The following is a 22514-nucleotide window of genomic DNA, read 5'->3' as shown; positions in this document are numbered from 1 at the left end:
AACTTCAACATGTGATCACCTTAATGAAAAAACCATTGTCTGTTCTAACTTGTTACAAGGAATTGGACAAAGTTACTGAATACAGGAAAAAAAAAACATTAAAAAAAATTGGAAAACCATGGTAAATGCATGACCAAATGTTAAAAGTTTCTACAAACATGGAAGTACTTCCATTCCTCCTGACATTTCCAGCTACTGTTTTCCTTCTTGGGTCAGTGCCTGCATTGTACAAGATCTTTTCTTAAGAAGACACTCTAACTAGGAAAATAACACAAGATGGTTTGAGATGTTGATGGCTTTAAGAAGTGAATGAATCAACTGTTCCCCCTAAGCTCATCCTCCTTTCAGAAGTGGCTGGGGCCTAAAATAACTGGGGAAGTTGAGGCTACCATCTGTATAACCCCTTTCTAAGCATCACCACAGTCTGACCGTATTCTCAGACTGAGAAACAAGCTGCTGTGGTCAAAGCGTGTGTCACAGGGTTTTGCCAAGTGATAGAGAAAAGCTGATGGGCACTGAGAAACAAACAAGGGAAAGAAGGATCTCTTTCATTTGCTCCCACTCACAAGTATAAAATTAGAGCAGTAACACACAAGGTGGGAAAAAAGATCCCTCAAAAATCCACTTATTTCTTTCACGTCCACAGTCATTTTAGAATCCTAATCTCTCTCTCATTTTCATGTATATTACCTCCATAGTGTGTATCGCCTCCTCTCACCTTGAGCACCTAGACAACTCCAGTTCCAACACTCCTTCCTACAAATTGGTGCTCTCCAAAAATAAGTGCACAAGCCTCGACCTTGCCTGAACACCCACCATCCCCAGCCTCAGAAACACCAGCTCAAGCTCAGCAACGAGAAAACAGTCTACAGCTCTATTGCTGCCTAATCCCACGTGGCAGATCAATTTTTCCTCTGTGTAAATTCCTCAGCTTTTCATTCTCTACTGTGCACCCCTTCTGCTGCCTTCTTGTCTCAACAAAAAGGCAGAACTCCTCTGAGGGCAGCCATATTGCATACAAAATACACATGGGATGCCGAAGGCCCATCTTCTGCAGAAATCACTTGTGGCTGGATCATACTATGATGCCAAATCCCTGTCAGCCCTCTCCAAGATCATCTGGATCGGCCTAACTAGAATTAACAACTTCGGAAGGGGAAAGGGAAGGGGAAAAAAAAAAAAAGAAGAAAAAAAAAATTACCTACTGTTTGCCAACAAACAAACCAGAAAAGTGTCGTTGAACTTCTCCTTTTTGTGCTCTTCAGATGGTTCTCTTTTTCAGATGGAAAGGGGAACTGTAAAAAGAAAGACTTTTCTCATCCCCTTTCCAAACTGGCATGATGAACATCCAGGGTTTGAGGTTGCTGTTATGAGTTTGGTTTTGGGGGTTTTTTTGAAGGCTGAATGCTTATTCAAATTCTGAGCTTCATGGTCATATCATCCTACCACTAGCTGTGACTCCACTAGGCAACAAGTTACTCATTACTGTTTAAAATGAAGCACAGAGATTTTATTCCTGCACTGCAGTCCCGGTTCTGACACCATCTATGAACAGACCATTTCCCCTAGCTGCAACAGAGCAGAAGAGACATCCACCACTAACCGTTCATGCCATGCCTTGCTCAGAGTTAACCACTTCCTCAAATCTGCTGACTTGTTCAGTCCAGTTATCCCTCCTTTAGCCATTTCTATCAAAATGCCCTTGGTTCAGCTACACAATCAAAACTGCAAATCTTTGCAAGCCTGATCTGAGAGGTGGAAACCTCATGAGGCATTTGCTACAGTTAAACATTTTGCATCCACAGCATTTTGGGGACAATCTACTCAACTGTCTCAGTCTTACCTGTAAAATCTCTCTTCCAGAACTGCTGCTTAATTTAACATAGCTAAATCATGCATTGCCAAAAGAAAGCACATAACACCTTCTAGTCCCCTAACAAGAGGGAGGGACTATGGAATAAAATCATGGATATGCTTACCTTCCTATCCTTCCCTCTCAAGGGTTTCAGGTCCAAGTGGAAGGCCTGTTGGAACCCACTCTACCCTGCTGCACTAGGACTTAAGACAGTACTTAGAGCACAGCTTCCAGCAAAGGCAGATCTGCCTCAGTGTGTTTGGAAAATTAAAGAGGAAAAAAAGCAAGAGATCACTCAATTGATTATCACAGCTGTTTTTTGCTGATAATACTGTAATCCAGTTAATAAAGTTGCAATTGAGTTTAACTTGGCTCCATGTCCTTTAATGTAAATATTCTGCTGCTGGCATTAAACATGTTAACATTGGACCATATGGTTGGAACACCACACTTTTACTGAAACAAACATCATCAGCTTAAATAAAAAGCCAAATATACAGACTCCTACACCATTAATGGAAAACTACTAACAAATATAGTTAATTATTGGGACTGTATGAATAGTTCAACTTAAATGGCTACAGTCCCATCACACAAATATTTTCAGTCACCCTGCCAAAGGAACTGCCTCTAGTTTACACTTTCATCAACATGACAAGATTGGAAGTAAGACAAGACCTCAGTAGGTCTGCATTAGATGCAAAAGTTTCTTCATGTAATATAGGATTTTAACCTCCTACCCCTGGCACCAGGTGTAAGGTGACAGTTCTCTTTCAATGCTGTAAAAGTGTTTCATAGTAACATAGTGCAGGTCAGTAATTTCCAAATACCAGCTCAGAGGGTTTGCAAAAACAATTCAAGTGATGCTAGCTTAACTCCTGGAAGGCAGTAACTCTTCACAGTTTGGTTGCACATTAGCGAAATACATGTTGGTTGGTGCTGTTCATGGAAGCTCTAGGATTCAGCTGGCAAAAGGACACAATAGATAGGTTTTAGGCCAGGGAAAAGTACTTCCTTGAAGGTGAGTCACACTTGGTTTACTTTTATCTCCTTTGTGAACACAAGGTTTCCTATTGTGGGCCTCAGCAACATGTGGTACATGGACCAACAAGACATTAAAACACAACAGCATGGATCTAAGGTCCCGGCATCCTACATTTTTACTACTTAGGGTATGATAGATTTATCACTTAAACTTTAGTCCTGCTTACATGACTGTTTTGTGTTACAAGCAGCCACCATTGCTCCATATATTATATAACTGTTTGTCAAACAATAACACCATGGTATTACAGTATAGAGGTTGAGAGGTCAGGATAAATCTCTGTAGAGTTCACCACCTTCACATATCAGCCACTGTCCCCGAGTAACCCACTCATGTTCACTGCTCAAGTTCTCTCAATACCAGAACAGGAATAGCATTTAATTCTTCTCCCATCTCTTACCTGTTTTCCTATTCAGAGTGTTAGCTCTTTGAGGTGCTATATATATTTCAACGTACGTACTACAATGCTCTCTGATCATGACTGCAACAAGTTCTAATAGATGCAGAAAATGGTTATGGCTGCAAAATGAGTTTTTTTCATTATTCATACTCTGAAAAATAGCATCTTTAAAATCAGAAAAAAATAGCTTCCTAGTTGTTATAGGGAATGAGCATTTCATTTCTATGGATACTCTATATCATTTGATGGTTCAGAAGACTTCAAGGCAACATTGTTTCAAAATGAAGAACTTTAAAATAGGCATTTTTAAATAGGAAAAATTTACAATTTGAACATTCAGAAAGCAAAACCTGATTATTGCAGAAGAGAACTGGAAATGAGTCAGCTACCTCTATTCACTATGCAACTAAACATCATAAAGAAACAATTTTTGCTAAACTTATTTTAATAAACCTATATTTAGAAAGGGATTAGGCTTTAAGTTAGGAGCTGGTGTGCATATGTTCATTAACTGCTACAGCTTGCTTGGTCCATTCCTGGTAAAAGGCACTTCTCTCCACCCGCATTTTTCTCCCTTCTCTGAAAAAATAACTTTTGTTTTTACATGAGATCACCAGATCACACATTCAGTGAAAAATATCACACGCTGTGCAACTTGCATACATTACACTTTCAGGCAGACCATAAGCATATTGGTATGATTCAGATTAGGTATACTACGTATATAACAGAGAGCTTGCATGTCACAGAAACATCATTATGATATTTTCAAGAATTGTGTCACTTTTTCCAAGAAGTGTGCATTGAGGAGAGACATCTAAGGCTAATTTGCATTTCAGTTGGAGGTCCCACAAACCATTCCAGCTCAAGATAAGAGAGCTAAGTGAATCAGAGAGCTACTTTTACAAAGCAGATTATCATAATCGGGGAGCAACACCTTTATATGATTTGTAGATAACAAAGATGTTCTGTAGACACTTAGGTCCACAGAAACATGAATTTCAAATCTCCTCTCGTATTAAGATAGGAGATGCCATTTCCTTTCCCACATTTGGGTCCCGTCATTCCCTTCTTGTTCTCCCAGTTAGCTGCACAGCCAGCTACAACTTTCTTTTCATACACACTTCACAATGACCCTTGCTCAGCTGCCCTGCTCTTACCCTGACTCCTTTTCTCTTGCAGGATTTCCCTTACACACCCACAAAGCTATAGAAAGTTTGACAGGATTCCAAAACTCCTCGTCTGCACACTTAGAAACTTTGTGCTGCCAACCTACATGGTAGAGAGACATCTGTTAGTAATAAGGCTTCCTTGATGTTTAAAGTTTTTAAGCAACTAATGCCCACAACATTACTGTAACATAAACACATACTGGCCCTATATAAACAGACAAAAAGCGAAAGAGAGATAGATAAAGGTTTATGGGGTTTGTCCGAGTCAGAAAACTGCCCAAGTAAAGGGCTAGGAATTCCTAAATTCTTGATTCCCAAATAATCACATATAAGGAATAAATAATCTAGTCAAAGCAAGGCAATAATGAGACAAGAAGTAAATTTCAGTGTGTCAGGGGAATTTTGTCCTCACCTGACTGTGCCTTCCCTCTCGTCCCAGCTCTCCAGGGAGAGCAGGCTGCCAAATGCCACTCATCTAGACTGATTTTTTACCACATAACAGGTCTTCTAAATAGCATGAACTAGCAGGACATTTTCACTTCGACTCTTAAACCGGCTTTGTTCCTAGGCCTCCTATGATGTAAGAGTTAACATGATCAGAACTCCCAGGTGGTCAAGAGTTACACTTTGAAATTGGCTTTTCTGCACTCCAGAAACACCACACACAGGCCATCAGGGGACTTGAAAGAACTGCTTAAGAATAGAGTCTAGTCTTCTGCAGAACTCACAAGGATGAAGATGCCAATTTACACCTTGAACTTTCACCACCATTAATGCTCTTTTCACTCTTAAGATAACTATGCCATCAGACAACCCTTGGGCAGATCAGTCCGACCAGCAGATTAGCAAAGCCTGCGTTTTCAGTCACATCCTTCAGAAAGCCTGTCGGTATAGCTAACCTTCTCACTGTAAACAAAGGTGAATGTGTCCTATGTTTTCCTAGACACTGGAAGGAATTCCCCTCTCAATGTGGGGGAAGTGTCAGGTCTCCATTTGGTAGAAAGACCACTCACAGAAGAAACTTCTCTACCCATTTTACAGGTAGCATAAAGATTACATGGTCTGCCCAAGCCCACAAGGTACACTATGGAAAAGCAGAATTTAAAGTTAATTCTTTGTATTCCAAACTAAGGCTTTTGATACCAAGTAGATGTTTATTCTTCAGCATGTTTTCAAATGTGAAATACAAAATGCTAAGAAAAATCCCAAACGTGTAGTTGGTATAATAGTAGCAGACAGCAGTCAGATACACAAAGCAGACAAACCAGTTTCATAGCATTCCAATATCCCTGTCCTGATACACACACCAATAAATGAGCATAAATCTAGTAACAGCTACAAAGTGCAGCCATTTCAGTGACTACACATACTCTCTTCATCCTGAAAGAGAAGCTTACATGACCATCCAGTGATCTATTAGTACTGAACACTGCACACAAACCCAGATCTTCAGGTCTGAAAGAGACCCTTTAATTTCCAGGCAAGCATTAATACATATACAGAAGCAAACCACAATGAGTGCAACTGAACACATAAATTTGCATATGTGCTGTAATACCTGGGTAATGCAAGTATTATTCTTCCAAAGATAATAAACAAAAAAGTTAGTATTAAACTTCGTGACATCTGCGAAGAATCTAGAAACTTTATGAGGATGTTTTAAGGGAAAAAAGCTAACAGGCAGGAGTGTTCTGGCACATAAGACATATTCTTCATGCACAGAATAGTGCAATTCTTTTTGGCTTCTGCATTTTCCCTTACAACAGGAAACCCTTTTCTGACCCTTGCAGTAGACCAAATCACCAGCAAAAATCTTACTTTTGACTTAGCATATTCAATCACTGATAAGGTTGATACAGTTGTAACTTACCAGATTGAGAATGAGAGAAAACATGCAGCACTATCTGAATTCTGCCTGTAGCTCCAGAACACTTAAAAGCTTCTGCCACAAGAATTAGCAATTAATTAATTTTAATTAGCCAAAGCCAACAAATAATCACAAAGTGACAATCTACTGCAGTGAGCTCGGCTTTTTTTGGTCTACCCTCTAGACCCCATCTGTAGTTTCAGGAAGAGAGCGCTGCATACATCCAGTATCCTGATGCACAGAACAGTAAGCTGTGAGAAATCAAAGACTGTGTGTGGATCAGTCAGTCAACATTGCTGACCACCCAGGTCATCTCTGCACAACCCAAAAGACTCCCAGAAAGTCAACACAACAATAAATACAATTGCTGCTTTCCATTGTTTTCCCCCACTCAGGAGAGCAAAGATTAAAGTACTATTTCCAGGCATTTAGGGGATGCAATTCCAACTTCTGTGTGGTAGATAAGTGTTCTTCCTTGGCAAATGCATCCTATTGACATCTCCAGTTCCATGAAATCAGCAGTCACATATTGCTGCAATATTTAGGCAAAATTGTTTTAAAGCATTTCAGTCACTCCTGTTTGATGTTCTATTAATTACTTTGATTTGCCTTAACCTCCTAGATCTGTCTTCCATTCTTTCTGTTCTCTTCCAGTTAACTTTCACCTCTTTGCTCTCTAAATCCCAGATCTCTTGTCCTCAGGGACTGGAACCCAGGTTATGAAACCTGGTAAGAAATCACCTTAAGCTTTACAGCAAAGACAGGGAAAAAAAATTTTGTACCCTACTGACTTAATACTGTTTTTGCCTTTTAACTGGGCTGAAATTGAACTACAATCCATTAAAAAGATTCTATCTCAGTAAAAGCAAAGAGAAGCATGAAATAATACTTCAGTCAGCTTAGGGCTGCTTCATGCTGTAGCTCTCAAGTATTAATACAAGTGGCAACCACAGGCAAGTTATAGTAAGGCACTCTCCTTGCATAACATCTATGAACAGTTCTCCCAAACACAATTCAGAATTACTTTCTATTCTTCTGGGGGTTTTCAGAGGATGTCCGTTGTTACTAACAGCATGAAAATAACATCCTAACAGTGACAACTGTTACAATAGCATGCTATTTTCACAATCCTTTTATTTTCACACTTTAAAGAATAATGGACGTTACTTCCACATAAAAAAACCTCAAACCCCATTTTTGACTGGGGGGAGAAGTGCAGACTCCATGTCAGTAAAAGGTACTACTTTGAGCAGCAGTTAATGATCTACATATGTAAAAAGAACCTTCACGATCAAAATAGTTAGGGGAGGGGGGAGTAACCTCTTCTTTCTCTCCAAAACAGACAAAAAGACAACATTGAGATGCAAAGTTATCCTTAAAAGAAATATATACATGTGTGTATTATATATTCAACACAGAAAATACAGTTAAGATGGATTTATTTCGGGGGGGGGTGGGGTGGGAGGGTGGGGTGGGGGGGTGGAAGATATCTATTTCTCTTCAAGACATCTTTCCAGGAAATATTAGTATCAGATATGAAAGTTCTTTTCATAGAACTACCAAGAAGTAGACACTGCTACACTAAACTTCCCACTACAATGAAGCCAATTTTAAATACAATAATATAGGCATATAAATACAGACAAAGAGAAGACCCAGCCTGCGAAAAAAGCCAAAATAAAATAAAAAGTGTTTATTCCACAACTTTGTTTTTCCTGAGGAGATCTGAAAAATATATTCTAGTTTCTCTGTCCCATCCCCCTAATTCTCTTATTAGCAGACATTCTCTCCACAGCTATTTCATTACGCTTCATTTCTGAATCCACATCAGTAGCATTCAGTACATTTTAGCAGCAAGGCTACACGTAACTGTACATCTTTTAATCCCACTTGGGAAAAATCTTTAGAAAATGTGCATAAACACATGTTGAAAGCAGTCTGAACACAAGACAGTCATCTGTTTATATACTCTACATGGAAGAAATATTTTAACATTTTCAAATTTATGACAGTATTAGGCATTTCCAATCACTTCAATTCTCAGCTTTCCCAAGTACTATTTGTTATTTTCTTGCACAAGGTCTAATCTGATCTAGAAATTTATTTCTCCTGAATTCCTAACCACATGCCATCAACACAGTTATAAATTAAAAAACACTACTAAAATTATTTGAAGTAAAAATGAAGTAACTTCTGACCTACTCTTGATAGTTCAGCATGGGTATGTTTGTAATCAATACTTGTTTTTCATATGCATACAGCTCTTCATTCTATGTCTTAAAAAAAAAAAGAGGGAGGTGGGTAAGGACAGCAGTGACCACTGTACAGGGAAGATAATTTGATTTTATACAGTGCCCTTCATTGTCCAGCTGTCCCTAAGCACTTTACAGAACAGTAAGCCTCCTAGATGTACCACCAAACGGGCAAATACAGCAGCTGTTCAGCACTCCTACAAGTGCTCACCTCTAACCAGAGTAATCTCATACTGAGAGGCTGCACAAGAAACCAAGACACTAGGGAAACATTTACTCTATTTAAAAAAAAAAAAAAAGGCCATTATATCTGTAGGTACAATGCTGCACATACTTAGAATTCTAAAGTATAAAATAAAGTATGGGAAATCAGTAGTGTAAATGTATGTTGGATGTAACGTATCTCTTGACTTAAAAAAAAATTAGTCCTTAATATCTGAGGTTTACGTTGCATTTTTCATACCACACCTAAACTCTGTGTATAAAACAATGCAAAACTCTATGCAGATGGGAGAACTCTCTCTACTCCTAAGTGCTGAGGCCCAAACTGAGATGTCCAAAGTGACTGGTGCTTACACACTAGACAGTATTCTACAGGAAAGTCTCTAGACCAGGAAAATCACCTCCTAAAATCAAAGAAACATTCCCAAAGGCATAAGCTTTCTTACTAATAACGTATTCTTTGTAAAGAAAAGTTAGTCCTCTATGGCAAGCCACAGCCTAACTTTTTCAGTTCTTTATCTTCCATCTCCATTGTGTGTCAGCGATATTAACCTTGTTTCAGTCATCATACAAAGCAGACAATGCTCACCTTTGGTCTCAGTAACAAGCTGGATAAAGCTGTCTGTCTATGTTATCATTTCCTCTCTTTCTACTTAACAGCTGGCTTTTTTTGGTTTTGTTTTTAATGAACACCATGGGTACAAACAGGCCAGATATAATCCTGCAGTAGAAAAAACGGCAGATATTTTTACCATGAAAGCACAAAGCTCAGTTCTATACATTTTATTAATCTTGTCTCACTGAATGAGGAACTATGAAAAGCCATCAGGCATACACAATTCTAAAAATGGAAGCTTTCCATACGGAAAGTCCTTCCTGTGTGATGGAACACACAAGTTATCAAAACAGGATGTAGTACAGAGCACACATGCATCCTTACTTCAATTGTTACAGCATTAGCCCTTCCTAGTTGAATTACTCTTTGGAGTGAAGTTGTATTTGTTTTTTTAAAACAAGTATGCTCTGCTCATAACTCTATGAAGCATGCAAAGACAACTGGGCAGAACAGTGAATACAACTCAGGAAACAATGCACAGCTGCATATTGAAGAACATGGTAAACTGCTAAGCCTATTACATAAAGATTATTGTCTCCTTGAAACAGATTACAGTAAGGGTGGCCAGACAAGCCCTAAGATACAAATTAACAGAGTCTTCTATGCACCTGATGGCTGGATTATCCCAAAATCTGGAGAACAAGGTTGAAAACACCTTATCTCCCATCTCATTTGATACTACACTTCAGGAGTGGATAAGAGCAATTCTGGACTTCTGAGATTCAGAAACAAACAAGCAAGTCCTCCTCTTCCCTCTGCTCCACCCTGCACAAAGACAGACATAGAAAGGAAACATTCATTTTGTGATGTCAGTGTTTATTTACATGACAGAAGGTTTACACAAGTTGAAAAGTTGTTTCAACAGGAACCCAACAATTAGTGCTTTTGCCTGTCTTCAAAAAAGGGATGGCTTTAAGATTTGATGATGCAGCTTCAGAACACTTTGATGATCACTTGGGAAAAAAGTGCCAGGAATCAACTAAAACAAAAAAAATACACATCAAGAATTACATTAGTACTATACAACTAGCCAGACACAAACACTTGAAAAAGCAACATTCTGCCCTTTCAGCTATATCCCCTCCTGTAACAATACTGGTGAGCTCTATCACCAGCCTATGTAAACCACAGCCTCAAAATAGTATCTGTTCACTTTAATAGTTTGGCTGAAACAATCCTGCAACAAGTCACAACGCTGATGTGACCATCCCTGGAAAACATCAAAGATCAGGCAGATTATGTTCAGTTGTCCATCAGAGGCCTGAGATGTAATGGTTCAGTAAATAAATGCTATTTATTGGCATGCCATATAAGGCTAAATGGAATGCAACATGCTTTCCCATGACATGGACTACACAGATGTTACTTTGCAAACAATCTGGAACTTGACTCATGACTACGTTTCTCTTAGTGTTTCTGTAACTCCCTCCATCTCAAAAAGCACGTATGTCTTCTCTATAGTTCCTGCCAGTAGAAAAAAAGTCTTTTTTTTAAAGTAGTTAACAAAAATGAAAATGTAGGATGCATTCTTCTTTCTTGACGAAAAACACATGTTCTGTTAACATGAAAAAGTCATAATGAAAGACAGAATTTTGTCTTTAGAACTTACACTTGAAAATTAAGTATGGTTATGTCACTTTTAGGAGAAGGGGCTGTTTATTTGATTAGGTAGCTACTGTGAGGAATGACAAAAACTAAGGCAAAGCAACCTTTCTCCTTGAAAAAGGATAAATGTCATGCATTTGCCTTCCATGATCAGTGACAAAAAAATTCAGTCTTCTTATCTTTTTATGTGGACTACACTTTTCAAAAGCAATCTTCTCCCACAAACCATCCATGAATTTCTCCCCATGTTCTATTTAACAGTGGACAGGAATTACAGTCTGACAGAACAGAACTATTATCATTCTCATATGCACAAACCCACATTTTTTCAACATGACAGTTTTTATGTCAATTTTTAAAGCAAACAATTAAAGAAATCACATGGCATTTGGGGAAAAATGTACCTTCTGGGGAAACAGAATCTCCATTCACAGGCACTGGTGCCTAAAAAAAGAAAAAAAAAAACAAAAAACAAAGCAACATATCAGTGTTTAGTTTAAGTTTCACAGGTAGCACCAAAACTCAAAGCTATTCTACTGCTTAAGTCAAGAGATATTAATACAAACAGAACTTTCTCTTGCCCCCACAGGGCAATGCTCTACCTTACAGAATTTCCCTTTTCTTTTTTTTCCCCTGTAACTACTGTATGAATTTCTTGGTTGCACATAAATGACAAAACACACATAATGAGTAATAGATCAACATCTTACCTAATGTAAAGGGGATTTTCCTACTGTATTGTCTTTGAGGGTTACAGGATTTGCTGTTTATATACGAGTAAAAAACGCCTTTCCAACTACATTACATTTTTCAGTATAAAGGTACACGTGAATATATACACACACACACAATTTACATTACATATATGCAAACGTTTTTAAATAAATGTGTAATTAAACTCTTTTACAACCACATTTTGACAGAGTAGGATTCAATTCTGTGGAAAATGACAAATCATTTAAAAAAAAACAGGTCCAGGACTGTAAGTCTAGGTCCATTTCAAAGCTGGATAGACCACTATTCAATCACAGTATTACATAGCATGTCTTGTCCTATTACTTAAAGGACAAAATTAAAGCCAGTTTTAACACCAGCTGGAAGCAACTTGCCTCTCAACAAGGATGCTAGTTACTTTCATAGCAACAATCCTCCACTGCCCTTCCATCAGCTCCTTACAAACAGCAAGTTTTCCAACTGACAGAACTGATGGGAAAGAAGCAGAGAACACCTCAGCACAAGAAAACCCGCCACGCTCACTCACACACACAAACCAAGTGCAAAAAACATGTGGATGTTGGCTTTTGCCATGACACAAGCCTCCTCCAACTACACTTACCCAAGAAGATAAGCCCAGGAGTAATCACTTAGGTGAACCATGCAAAAAAACCCCCAACCAGCTCAAAGGCACAGTTTACAGCTGTTTGAAGCTTCAGGAGAACAAAGCTGCACAATGACCACCCATGTCTTCCACACCAACACGTGGAACTTCCTGTCACTACTTAACAGCATGTGAAGACATTAATGAAAACTTTGCAGTATCCTGCAGGCAGGGAAACTGACCCAGAAGCCGCACAGCCAGGCTTAGCACAGTGCAGCACTCAGACTGAGCTGCACTGGTGTGGAATTCCCTCGCGAGCCTGCCTCCCCCAAGCAGGCACAGGTCTCTACCCAGGGAAGAGCAGGTCAAAGCCTGTGAGGAGGGAAGGGAAAAAACAGTATTTTTTTTCCCACTTTACCTAGGATAATTACCTGCACAGGGGGGTTATGTGACTGGTCTGAAAAGGGTGTGCCAGTATGACAAAGATAATCTAGGTCTTAGAATCATAGAATCATTTGGATTGGAAGGGACCTTTAAAGGTCATCTAGTCCAATCCCCCTGCAATGAGCACGGACATCTTCAATTAGATCAGGTTGCTCAAATCGCTGTTCAACCTCACCTTGAATGCTTCCAGCGATGTGGCATCTACAATCTCTCTGGGCAACCTCTTCTAGTGTTTCACTACCCTCATTGTAAAAAATTCTTCCTTATATCTAGCCTGAATTTACCCTCTTTTAGTTTAAAACCATTACCCCTTGTCCTATCATAGCAGGCCCTGCTAAAAGTTTGTCCCCATCTTTCTCACAAGCCCCCTTTAAGTACTGGAAGACTGCTGTAAGGTCTCCCCAGAGCCTTCTCTTCTCCAGGCTGAATCACCCCAACTCTCTAAGCGTGTCCTCACAGGAGAAGCGTTCCAGCCCTCTCATCATTTTCATGGCCACCCTCTGGACCTGCTCCAACGGGTCCATGTCTTTCCTGGGCCAAGGACTCCAGAGGTGAACACAATACTCCAGGTGGGGCCTCACCAGAGCAGAGCAGAGGGGCAGAATCACCTCCCTCAACCTGCTGGCCACACTTCTTTTGATGCAGCCCAGGATACGGTTGGCTTTCTGGGCTGCGAGTGCACATTGTCAGCTCATGTCCAGTTTTTCATCCACTAGTACCCCCAAGTCCTTCTCCGCAGGGCTGCTCTCAATCCCTTCATCCCCCAGTCTATATTGATACCCAGGGCTGCCCTGACCCGAGCGCAGGACTTGCACTTAGCCTTGTTGAACCTCACCAGGTTCACATGGGTCCAATTCTCCAGCTTGTCCAGGTCCCTCTGGGTGGCATCCCATTCTTCAGGCATGTCATCTGCAAACCTGATGAGGATGCACTCAATCCCACTGTCTATGTCACTGATGAAGATATTAAACAGTACTGGTCCCAGTAGCGACCCGAGGGACACCCCTCATCACTGATTTCCATGCAGACATTGAACTGTTGACCACTCCTCTCTGGACACGAGCATCAAACCAATTCTTCATCCACCAAACAGTCCATCCATCAAATCCATATCTCTCCAATTCAGAGAGAAGGATTTTGTGGGGGACTGTGTCAAAGGCCTTACAGAGGTCCAGATAGATGACATCCATAGCTCTTCCCTTGTCCACTGATACAGACACTCCATCACAGAAGGCCACTAGGTTTGTCAGGCAAGTCCTGCCCTTGGTGAAGCCACGCTGGCTGTCTTGAATCACCTCCCTGTCCTCCATGTGACTTAGCATAGCTTCTAGGAGGATTTGTTCCATGATCTTTCCCAGGCACAGAGGCGAGGCTGACAGGTTAGTAGTTCCCTGGGTCCTCCTTCCAACCCTTTTTAAAAATAGGTGCAATGTTCCTTTTTCCAGTCACCAAGGACTTCACCTGACTCCCATGACTTTTCAAATATCATGGAGACTGGCTTGGCAACTACATCAGCCAATTCCCTCAGGACTCTGGGATGCATCTCATCAGTTCCCGTAGGCTTATGTATGTTCAGGTTCCTCAGGCAGTCACAAACCGGATCTTCTCTTACAGTGGGACTTTGCTCCCTTGGTACCTGCCTTGAGGTCCATCCACTTGAGAGGTGTGGGAAGAAAGGTTGCCAGTGAAGACTGAGTTAAAAAAAAGTTCTTGAGTGCCTCAGCCTTCTCCTCAACCGTTGTTACCTGTTTGCCAGTTGTGTTCATCAGGGTGGGGTACATTTTCTTTGACCCTCCTTTTCTGGCTGACATACCTATAGAAGTCCTTATTACTCTTTGCGTCCCTTGCCAAGTTCAACTCCAACCATGCCTTCACATTCCCGACCCCATCCCTATACAACCAGGCAATGTCCCTACACTCTTCCCAGGATACTTGCCCCTGCTTCCAGTTTCTGTGTATTTCCTTCTTGCCCTTTATTTTGACCAGCAGGTCTTGAATCATCCATGTGGGTCTCTTGCCATCCTTTCCTGATTTCTTAGATGTGGGGATGGAGAGCTCTTGTGCTTTATGTAAAGCATCTTCCAGGCCTTAACACCAGAACCTCCCCTCTCTTTCCAGTAAAACCAAAGCTTTATCTCATAAGGCAGGGAGAACCAGTGGTCACCATGTATAAGGAGGTGCCTCCCACTTCTGGGATAATTACTCAGGAAGTTTGATATAAGGACTCAACACCTTCCCACCAGGAACAAATCAAAACCATATCCCACCAAATGAGGAATCTCTTTACTACACAACCCTTTCATTTGGAACACTGTTTAAAAAACCAAACAAGTAAATAATATAATTTAAAAAACAAAACAAAACAAACCCACAAAACCAAAAAACCCAGAGCAAAAACCCCACCAATTTTTTGTTTCACAACTGGCCACTGAACAGAAAATTCTGCTTCTACCAAGTCCCAAATGGAAACGTCCTCACAGAAAACATGTAGGAAGAAAGGCAGTTAACAGACTTTCTTGATTAGATCTGAATTATTTGAAACACATTAGTTAAGTACACAGATTCAAATTTTTTTTTTAAATTTTTAAATTATCAGGAAAAGCCAAGTATTTTCCCCTGTAAAACACGGTTCTGCATTTTATCAAAAGAGACCTCATCTAGCAAAGCCTTCCTAGTCCACTTTCCAGTATTATAGGGGAAGAATTATGTGATAAGTCTGAGAAACACTGCTCTGCTAACTATATATAGATTGTCTTGGAGATTTTCCAACTTGCAAAGTCCTCAGCAGCTTCTTCACAGAGCAAGTGAGCAAGCAGTTCTCAGGATTAATGTTAAACAAAGGTTTGGCTGTCCTGGTCAGTTTTACAGATGGCAACACTTAAAAGCCTGAAATAAACAGTACATCTCAGCACTAACACATTCAGCTATGAAGCTTTATTCCTCCTGGGTTTAGTTTTCAACATACACTAACACTGGAGCTAAGAAAGAGATGAAACAATTTTCAGAGGCTAGAGAACACTAGAAATATTCACTACCTAGTGTTAAAACTCAGCTGGGTTTGTAGTTGCAGGGGGCTGGTGTAATTTTGGCTGGTTCAAATGTTCAGTGTGTGTTCCCATATGCACAGATTATCTTCTGTCTCTTTAGGATTGACTGGACATGGCAACTTGACCAACTGTAGAATCATTCCCAGTTTGCCACCAATACATATGACAGTACATGTGCCTATCGTCTAGAAACTAACTCAGTGGAGTGAAAATTCCCCAATACAGACAAGCTGTTCTAGTCCCGTATCTGTAAAATAATGAAAGGTCAGATAATAGCACAATAAATCCTACTGAAATCAACGGACTATCTTGGCAACTACCCAGTCAAAATCTATGTGAAATTCTGATTAGTGCACAATTTGGTAAGCATTTGGTAAGGATTTGTTTGTTTTCCATTTGGTTCTTATAGTTCTCTTGCTCACCATAAAAATTGGTTCATAACAATACTGAGTGTTGCTTTTTGGGTGGTTCTGTTTTGTTTTTAAGAACTCAATATACCTGATTTAAGGCAATTATCACCCACTCAAAAATTCCGTAATTGGAGCCTGACCCAAGAAACAGAATTGTAGGGAATCAGCTCTCGCTGCACAAGTAGCTCAGAAACTTTGCAGTAGCTAAAATGTTTCTCACTTTACTTGCATACAAAATCTCTACCTTAGCTTTCATTCTTCTGTTTTTATCCAGAAGTTAATAGATGGACATAAGTTAGCAGAAAATGTATCTGGTTTTAGTTTAAAAAAAAACAAAAAAACAAAAAACCACAAACAAAAAAAACCCCAGACACAGGCAGCTTTCATTTAAAATTACCACAGCCATTAAAATTCTGCAGCCAACACTCATGTGCTTTCACTTCAGTTTGAAAGAGATGAATGCCTGACAACCAAAGTGGGCAGTGTAGTGCACTAGACAAAAAGATACTTTTTTGAAATGTGCAAGTCAACCTCCCTGCTTATATTTAGAGTTTGACTGTCCACCATTCATAACTCAAGAGCATTTTACTTTTTTTAGTTGTCATAGATTGGAAACTGCATGCAGTATGAACAGTGTTTAAAAGAGCATTGCATCTTTTCCCTGTCTGAAAAGTACCAAGAGATAGTACCCTGCAAAGACACAATTAAAATATTTAGACTGAACTTAAACAGAATGATGGAAAGGAGTATGTGATGACAACTTCACAAAAAGTTTAACTTAAAACCAATATAACTTAAAAAAAAAAGTAAATGAACGTGAGGCACAAAAAAGCCAAGAAGTGGTAATATTTGATAAGAAGGCAAGCACTCATAATAAAAAGAGACATTAAAGTTTGATACAAGGTACCAATTTTATGAACTGGTTTTACTAACCTCCTCAAAAAAACAGGAAAAATTTTGATCTATTATTAAGAGTCAAAATAATGGATAATGCCAATTTACACAGATAATTATTTACCTTACACGCTTCAAAGTACAAACAGCACAGAACACAAAAGGGAATATTCCTTTGCAGGTTTGTCACATTCCAAATACATTTGAACTTGAAATTTTAGTTGCATTTAAACACTCACTAAAAGTTATTGTAAATTTGGAAGTATAGAGGAGGTAAATATTTGCTTATAGCTGTGACTGACATGTCTAAAAACATATTTGAATTCCAAAATTAGTTTTTCTTTCATTTAAAACTTAGAAGTCCCATTAATCAACATTCACAAGTGCAACCATAAAGGTACTTTTAAGAAAGTGCTGAAAGCAAGAGACCTGAATAGGAAACAGGTTTGGCACTTCTTTATGACTTGAACCAACTCTTCTTTGCAACTGACAGTCTTATTTGCTTGTGACAGAACACCACCCAGGACAACACATTCTTAATAGAAATGCTGTTGGAATGTTAACTGCGCAGACAGTGGATGGCGTCTCCTTTAACACCTGAACTTGCATAATTACTGTGACTATTGGGGCAAAACACTGGCTGCCCAGGCAGCCATGCACATGTGCAAAATACCTGCCATGCTCATGTGGTCATGAGCACAGGCTCAATCATGGCATATGTTTAAAAAAAAAAAAAAAAAAAAAAAGGCAATACTTGGGGGTACTTTTCCCCATGTAATTTCTGGTAACTTTGCTTAACTTCTGGCATCCAAACTAGCATATTTTAAAATGGAGGGAATTTGCATTTGCACATGAAAGCATCAGACCTGCAGGACATTTTTCTTGCCTGAACAGGAAACCTGCATGGTTTAATTTTATGTTAATTTTCAGAATATGACAGGCATTCTTTAAGAAACATTCAAAACAGCATCCCCCTCTTACAGCAATACATTTAATTATGCAAGTAGACAAACAAAGGATCCCTTTAGTGATTAGGGACTACAGTCAGCTAGTCAATGAGTTCTAACACTGGGTGGTAACTCATGGCAACAGGGGAGACAGAGAAGACAGCAGGCTAGATACAAATAGCAGTCCATCTTGCTATTCAGGATCAGAAGAAACAGCACTGCAGAAGGAGGAAAAAAACCCAAAAACCCAAAACAAAAAAAACCTTACCAGAACAGTAATGAACCTGCCAGAAAGCACAATTAGACCACTGCAATGAAAGGTTCATATTATAATGTACATTTCCCCCACAACCTTTGTGCTTTTACTTTTATTTTATGCCTTAATTTTTTGTCTAAGGACCATTTCAGTTTAGCTGCTTTATTTCAGTTCTGGAGCTCTGCATCTTCTTTTCGTATTAATCACTTTATAGAAAAAAAAGGTGGAAAAAAGTAAATATTAACCTTACCGACTGCACAATCAATCGGGCATCCTCCTCACTGCAACAAAATGGGCTGCCACTCACCAGAACATTTGTGCTGAAAAATAAAATTAAAAACATGTTTTACCAATCAGTGGAAAAGAGCCACACACAATTAAGTACCTATGGGAAAAAAAAAAACCAACACCTTCACATACAGAGCTCAGAAATATGTACCTGCAAGAAATGAGGAAGTCAAAAACACGAACTAACCAGTAATGTTGGAAGGGAACAGGGGTGTGGAGGGGTGTTCTTTGTTTCTTTGGGTTTGAGGGATTTTTTAGGCTATATGTTCTATATGAACGCAAGCAGTGCTCACACTTGGTGCTTCTGGCAGCTAACTTGGGTACAGTTCAGAGGACCACAGTTAAGAAACTAAATCCCCCCAAAAAGTCAGCAGGAGAAACTGGCACTTCCCGAGGGAGTTGAACACCACCTAGATGGCTAGCACAGATGGTGTGAATATCCTCCTGTCTCTTGTGCCTTGAAAGATAGACAGATTCTGTGGCAGGCCACCCTTGGTTTGCAGGAACCTGCCTGCAGTGTCTAACAAGAAGGAAAAAACAGGTCAAAATTCTGCTCCTACATAAAGCAGCAGATACCTGTACTGCTTCCAGAGAGCAGACAAACTCTGGGACCAAACAGTTGGCAGAAACATTTCCCTATGAATATATATCCTTTCACAGCAAAAGTGAGTTTAGTCATGAGTTTTTAAAGTCCTACACAGTAAATGGCAAGAAGTTCAATTCCTCAAAGCAAGACTGCAACTTTATTTTTTAATTTTGTGAACGTGAAGCTCAAAGTGCCTCTGAAATGATCCAAGACCAAAATTTGAATATTATCCTACATATTCTTTCCATGCTAAAGCAGTACTACCAACCTATCCAAGTCCTAAGGTGTTCAAATGGCTCCAAGAGAGAAAGTCACATTTCCCAATGAAGTAGAAGACAAGAGTGACTATCTGAGCACAGCTTCCCCCATAGCCTTTGCCCTCTGCTTTAGCTAATGGCAATCTACAGCCCTTGGAAAGCACCAGGCAAAGATACCTGCCTGCTCTTTGAGGCCTCTGGTGCCGGAAGTGCCAATGCAAACCAGTCCAGAGAGCTTAATGAAGTCCATTTTAATTTAGATCAGGCCAAAAGGTAGTAAAGAACAGTAATTTGGTGTTCTCATTTCAGAGAGCAACTACAAAATATGGAATGCTAAGCTGCAAAATAATTTTGCAACACAGCAATGCAGCACTGAAGGATGGAAAGAACAGTGACAAGAGGATTTGCACGGTATACCAAGATTCTCCCCAAACCATCCCAAACACACACTCTGGGGCCATTTCTTGAAAGTTGAAGTAATCTATCTCACTTTTATATAATCAATATATTTTTGGAACCACGTACCAGTAAATCATTGTCATACAATGTGCAACTAGTCAATCATAGTCTCTTATCAATTAATTATCAATCAAAACCATGAGTATTCCTGTCACCTCAAAGTAAGTAAGTAAGTACATAAATGAATAAATCTGAGAAGTTCATGCATAGCTGCCACATATTGAATACCACCAGTACCAGCACAATACACAGAGGAAAAGACACGACTGGATACATACCACTTAATAGTGCCTCCATCAGCCTTTTTATGAAGCAAAGCTTTCCAGTATTCATGGGTGGATTTAATAATTTCAACAGCAAAATCCTAGTTTACATCAAGGAAAAGTTTTATGAATTAAAATGTTATTAAGCAGAAAAAAAGCCACAGAACTAGTTTATTAAAACATACTGTTTCATGTGCTATTTTAAGGGGCCTCCTTCAAGGTCTCATTAAATTTCTGGAAAATATAACACTCTTTTTATGAAAAGAAACAAACTTCACTATCTGTCAAATGCACTGGCAACACATTCAGGACTTTCCCTCAGTCTGCAGCCAGAAAACATGAAGGCTGAAGGAAAAAAATTACATCAGCAATAGATGCTAAGCAGACACCTACAGCTGTAGAAAAGTGTACCAGGTCCTAAATGGGACAAAGTGTGTGAGCTATGACTCCTCCGTTACACGTGCACATCAGGGTGAGAGTTAAAGTTTCCCCTCTAGTGGCAAAATTTGCTTTTACTTCATTAATTGCCTAATCATATACTTAAGCATTTGCAACAACGTAACATGTCAGCTGCTTAACAGTTTTTGTTTGTTTAAAACCAAAGTAATATTGGGGGTGGGGTAGGGATTAAAACGCTTCAAAAAAATAAAGTAAAATAAGCCCTCAGTGTCCAGATGACGATATCTAGACTGGCTTGCAAAAAGCTGCCAACAGAACATTCACATTTCCTAACAAGGAGTGACCTGGCAAAATGCCACTGGAACATTGTGAACTTCACCAGAGCTGCTGGAGCACAGCCATGGCTGCCTCGCCACATCCTGGGTCTCTAGAAATGCTTGAGAATTATTCAAGTGCTCCAAAACAGCTATCTTGGGGCATTCAGTGCCTCAAGCCTGAACTCCAATGGCCTGACAGGGATATACCGTTAAACTGTCGCTACAGAGCAACACTCTGCTTTACAGAGGAGGAAAATCTCCAAGAGCAGTTCCTGGGAGAACAGGGGAATGATCAGGTTATCAAGCCTCACAGCTCTACATTTGATTGATTTAAAAGACAGTTTTAGTGCAGAGGGGAGTCAGGGCATCTCTTTAACCAGACAAAACATGCAAAGTTGCCTGTGCTGGTTAGAAGGCATTTTATAACTTTGATAGCACACTGCAAGGCTGAACTAGCTGACACATGGACATCACTCATTAGGAACCTGTGATTCTTTGCCAAAAATAGTCTACAGAGAGTGTGCAATACATGATTTGCAAAGCTCTCTTACTCAAATCATACCCAATTTCTTCTGGTAAAATCCAGGTATTTTCTTCAGCAAGGTCTATTCCCAGGTCTACTCTCCTTTCAAATACTGGCCATTTCTATTGTTGGTAGTTTAAAATGCCATTCATTTTTTTCTAAAAAAGGGAAAATATTTTTTCGGCCTTCAAGCCAAACACAGTTCAAATGTTTTTACATAGAATTACCAGGAAAAAGTATACCTTGAGGAAACACCAAATATGAAAAAATCTGCAACCCACTGTCTGTCAAACTGCATAGCCTTAAAAAAAGAAGTAAGGAAAATTTATCAACCAGGACTGAAAAAATACCTGAAAAGGCAATCCATTCATTTCTCTGACAAGGAGAATGAAAATGCTGTGAAAAAAACCCCTACAAACACACAGATGCATGTGTAAGTCTCGTCAGGATTAGGACTGAATGTTTTTTTGCAGACTTCCTTTAATAACCCATGCATTCTCCCTGAATAAAATGGAAGGCAGCAAACATTATTTATTCCTAGCCTAATAAATTGTATTCAAAGATCCCTCGTATAAGAATTTTTATTGTTAAACGTCCTCCTTTACAATTTCAAAAATTCTGGATATATTAAAAGAGGCCACAGGACAGAACAATGTATCTTTAATTTTGGATTATCTTCACCTTGTCTTTAAATTCTCCATTAAAAGCGAACTGATTTTCCGGTTTACCATCAGGGACTTTATAGAATCGGAACCAGTCAACCGTAGCCTCAAGGTAACCTGGTTTGTGCCTCTTGACATCATCAATATCTGTAGGTTTAAAAAAAAAAAAAAAAAAAAAAAGACTGGTCATTTTGGTCATTTTACTCAGAGTTTTTGTAATATTCATTTTTTTAAAGTCTCATAAAGGATCTGCAAGCAATCTGATTTCACTGAGCACTTTCAAAGTCATTGGGGAACTCCACTTTATTACATTAGCTGCCCACAGTTGATATCTTATGATTTCACAACCACACTAAACAGGTAAAACAGTTGCCTCCTGCCCTTCTTTAATTAAGACCCAAAGGGACAAT

The 22514-nt window shown here is 39.4% G+C and overlaps 1 protein-coding gene across 1 annotated transcript in view; it reads right to left on the bottom strand.

Annotated features, from left to right (window-relative positions):
* Window positions 1-10224: 10224 nt before the first annotated feature.
* The window catches only part of PPA2 (inorganic pyrophosphatase 2), a 38743-nt gene continuing 26453 nt past the window's right edge, over window positions 10225-22514 (bottom strand). Inside the window, exons 8-12 of the mRNA XM_069783350.1 lie at window positions 22124-22251; window positions 20219-20304; window positions 18601-18670; window positions 11439-11478; window positions 10225-10408 (exon numbers count right to left, since the gene is read on the bottom strand). Of these exons, the coding sequence (XP_069639451.1) occupies window positions 10380-10408; window positions 11439-11478; window positions 18601-18670; window positions 20219-20304; window positions 22124-22251 (353 nt within the window). The 3' untranslated portion in view covers window positions 10225-10379. The remainder of the gene's footprint in view (window positions 10409-11438; window positions 11479-18600; window positions 18671-20218; window positions 20305-22123; window positions 22252-22514) is intronic.

This window comes from Haliaeetus albicilla, chromosome 1 (genome assembly GCF_947461875.1).
Source record: "Haliaeetus albicilla chromosome 1, bHalAlb1.1, whole genome shotgun sequence".
Taxonomy (NCBI): domain Eukaryota; kingdom Metazoa; phylum Chordata; class Aves; order Accipitriformes; family Accipitridae; genus Haliaeetus; species Haliaeetus albicilla.
Note: the sequence above shows the minus strand (reverse complement) of the source record. Positions and strands in the feature narration are given on the sequence as shown.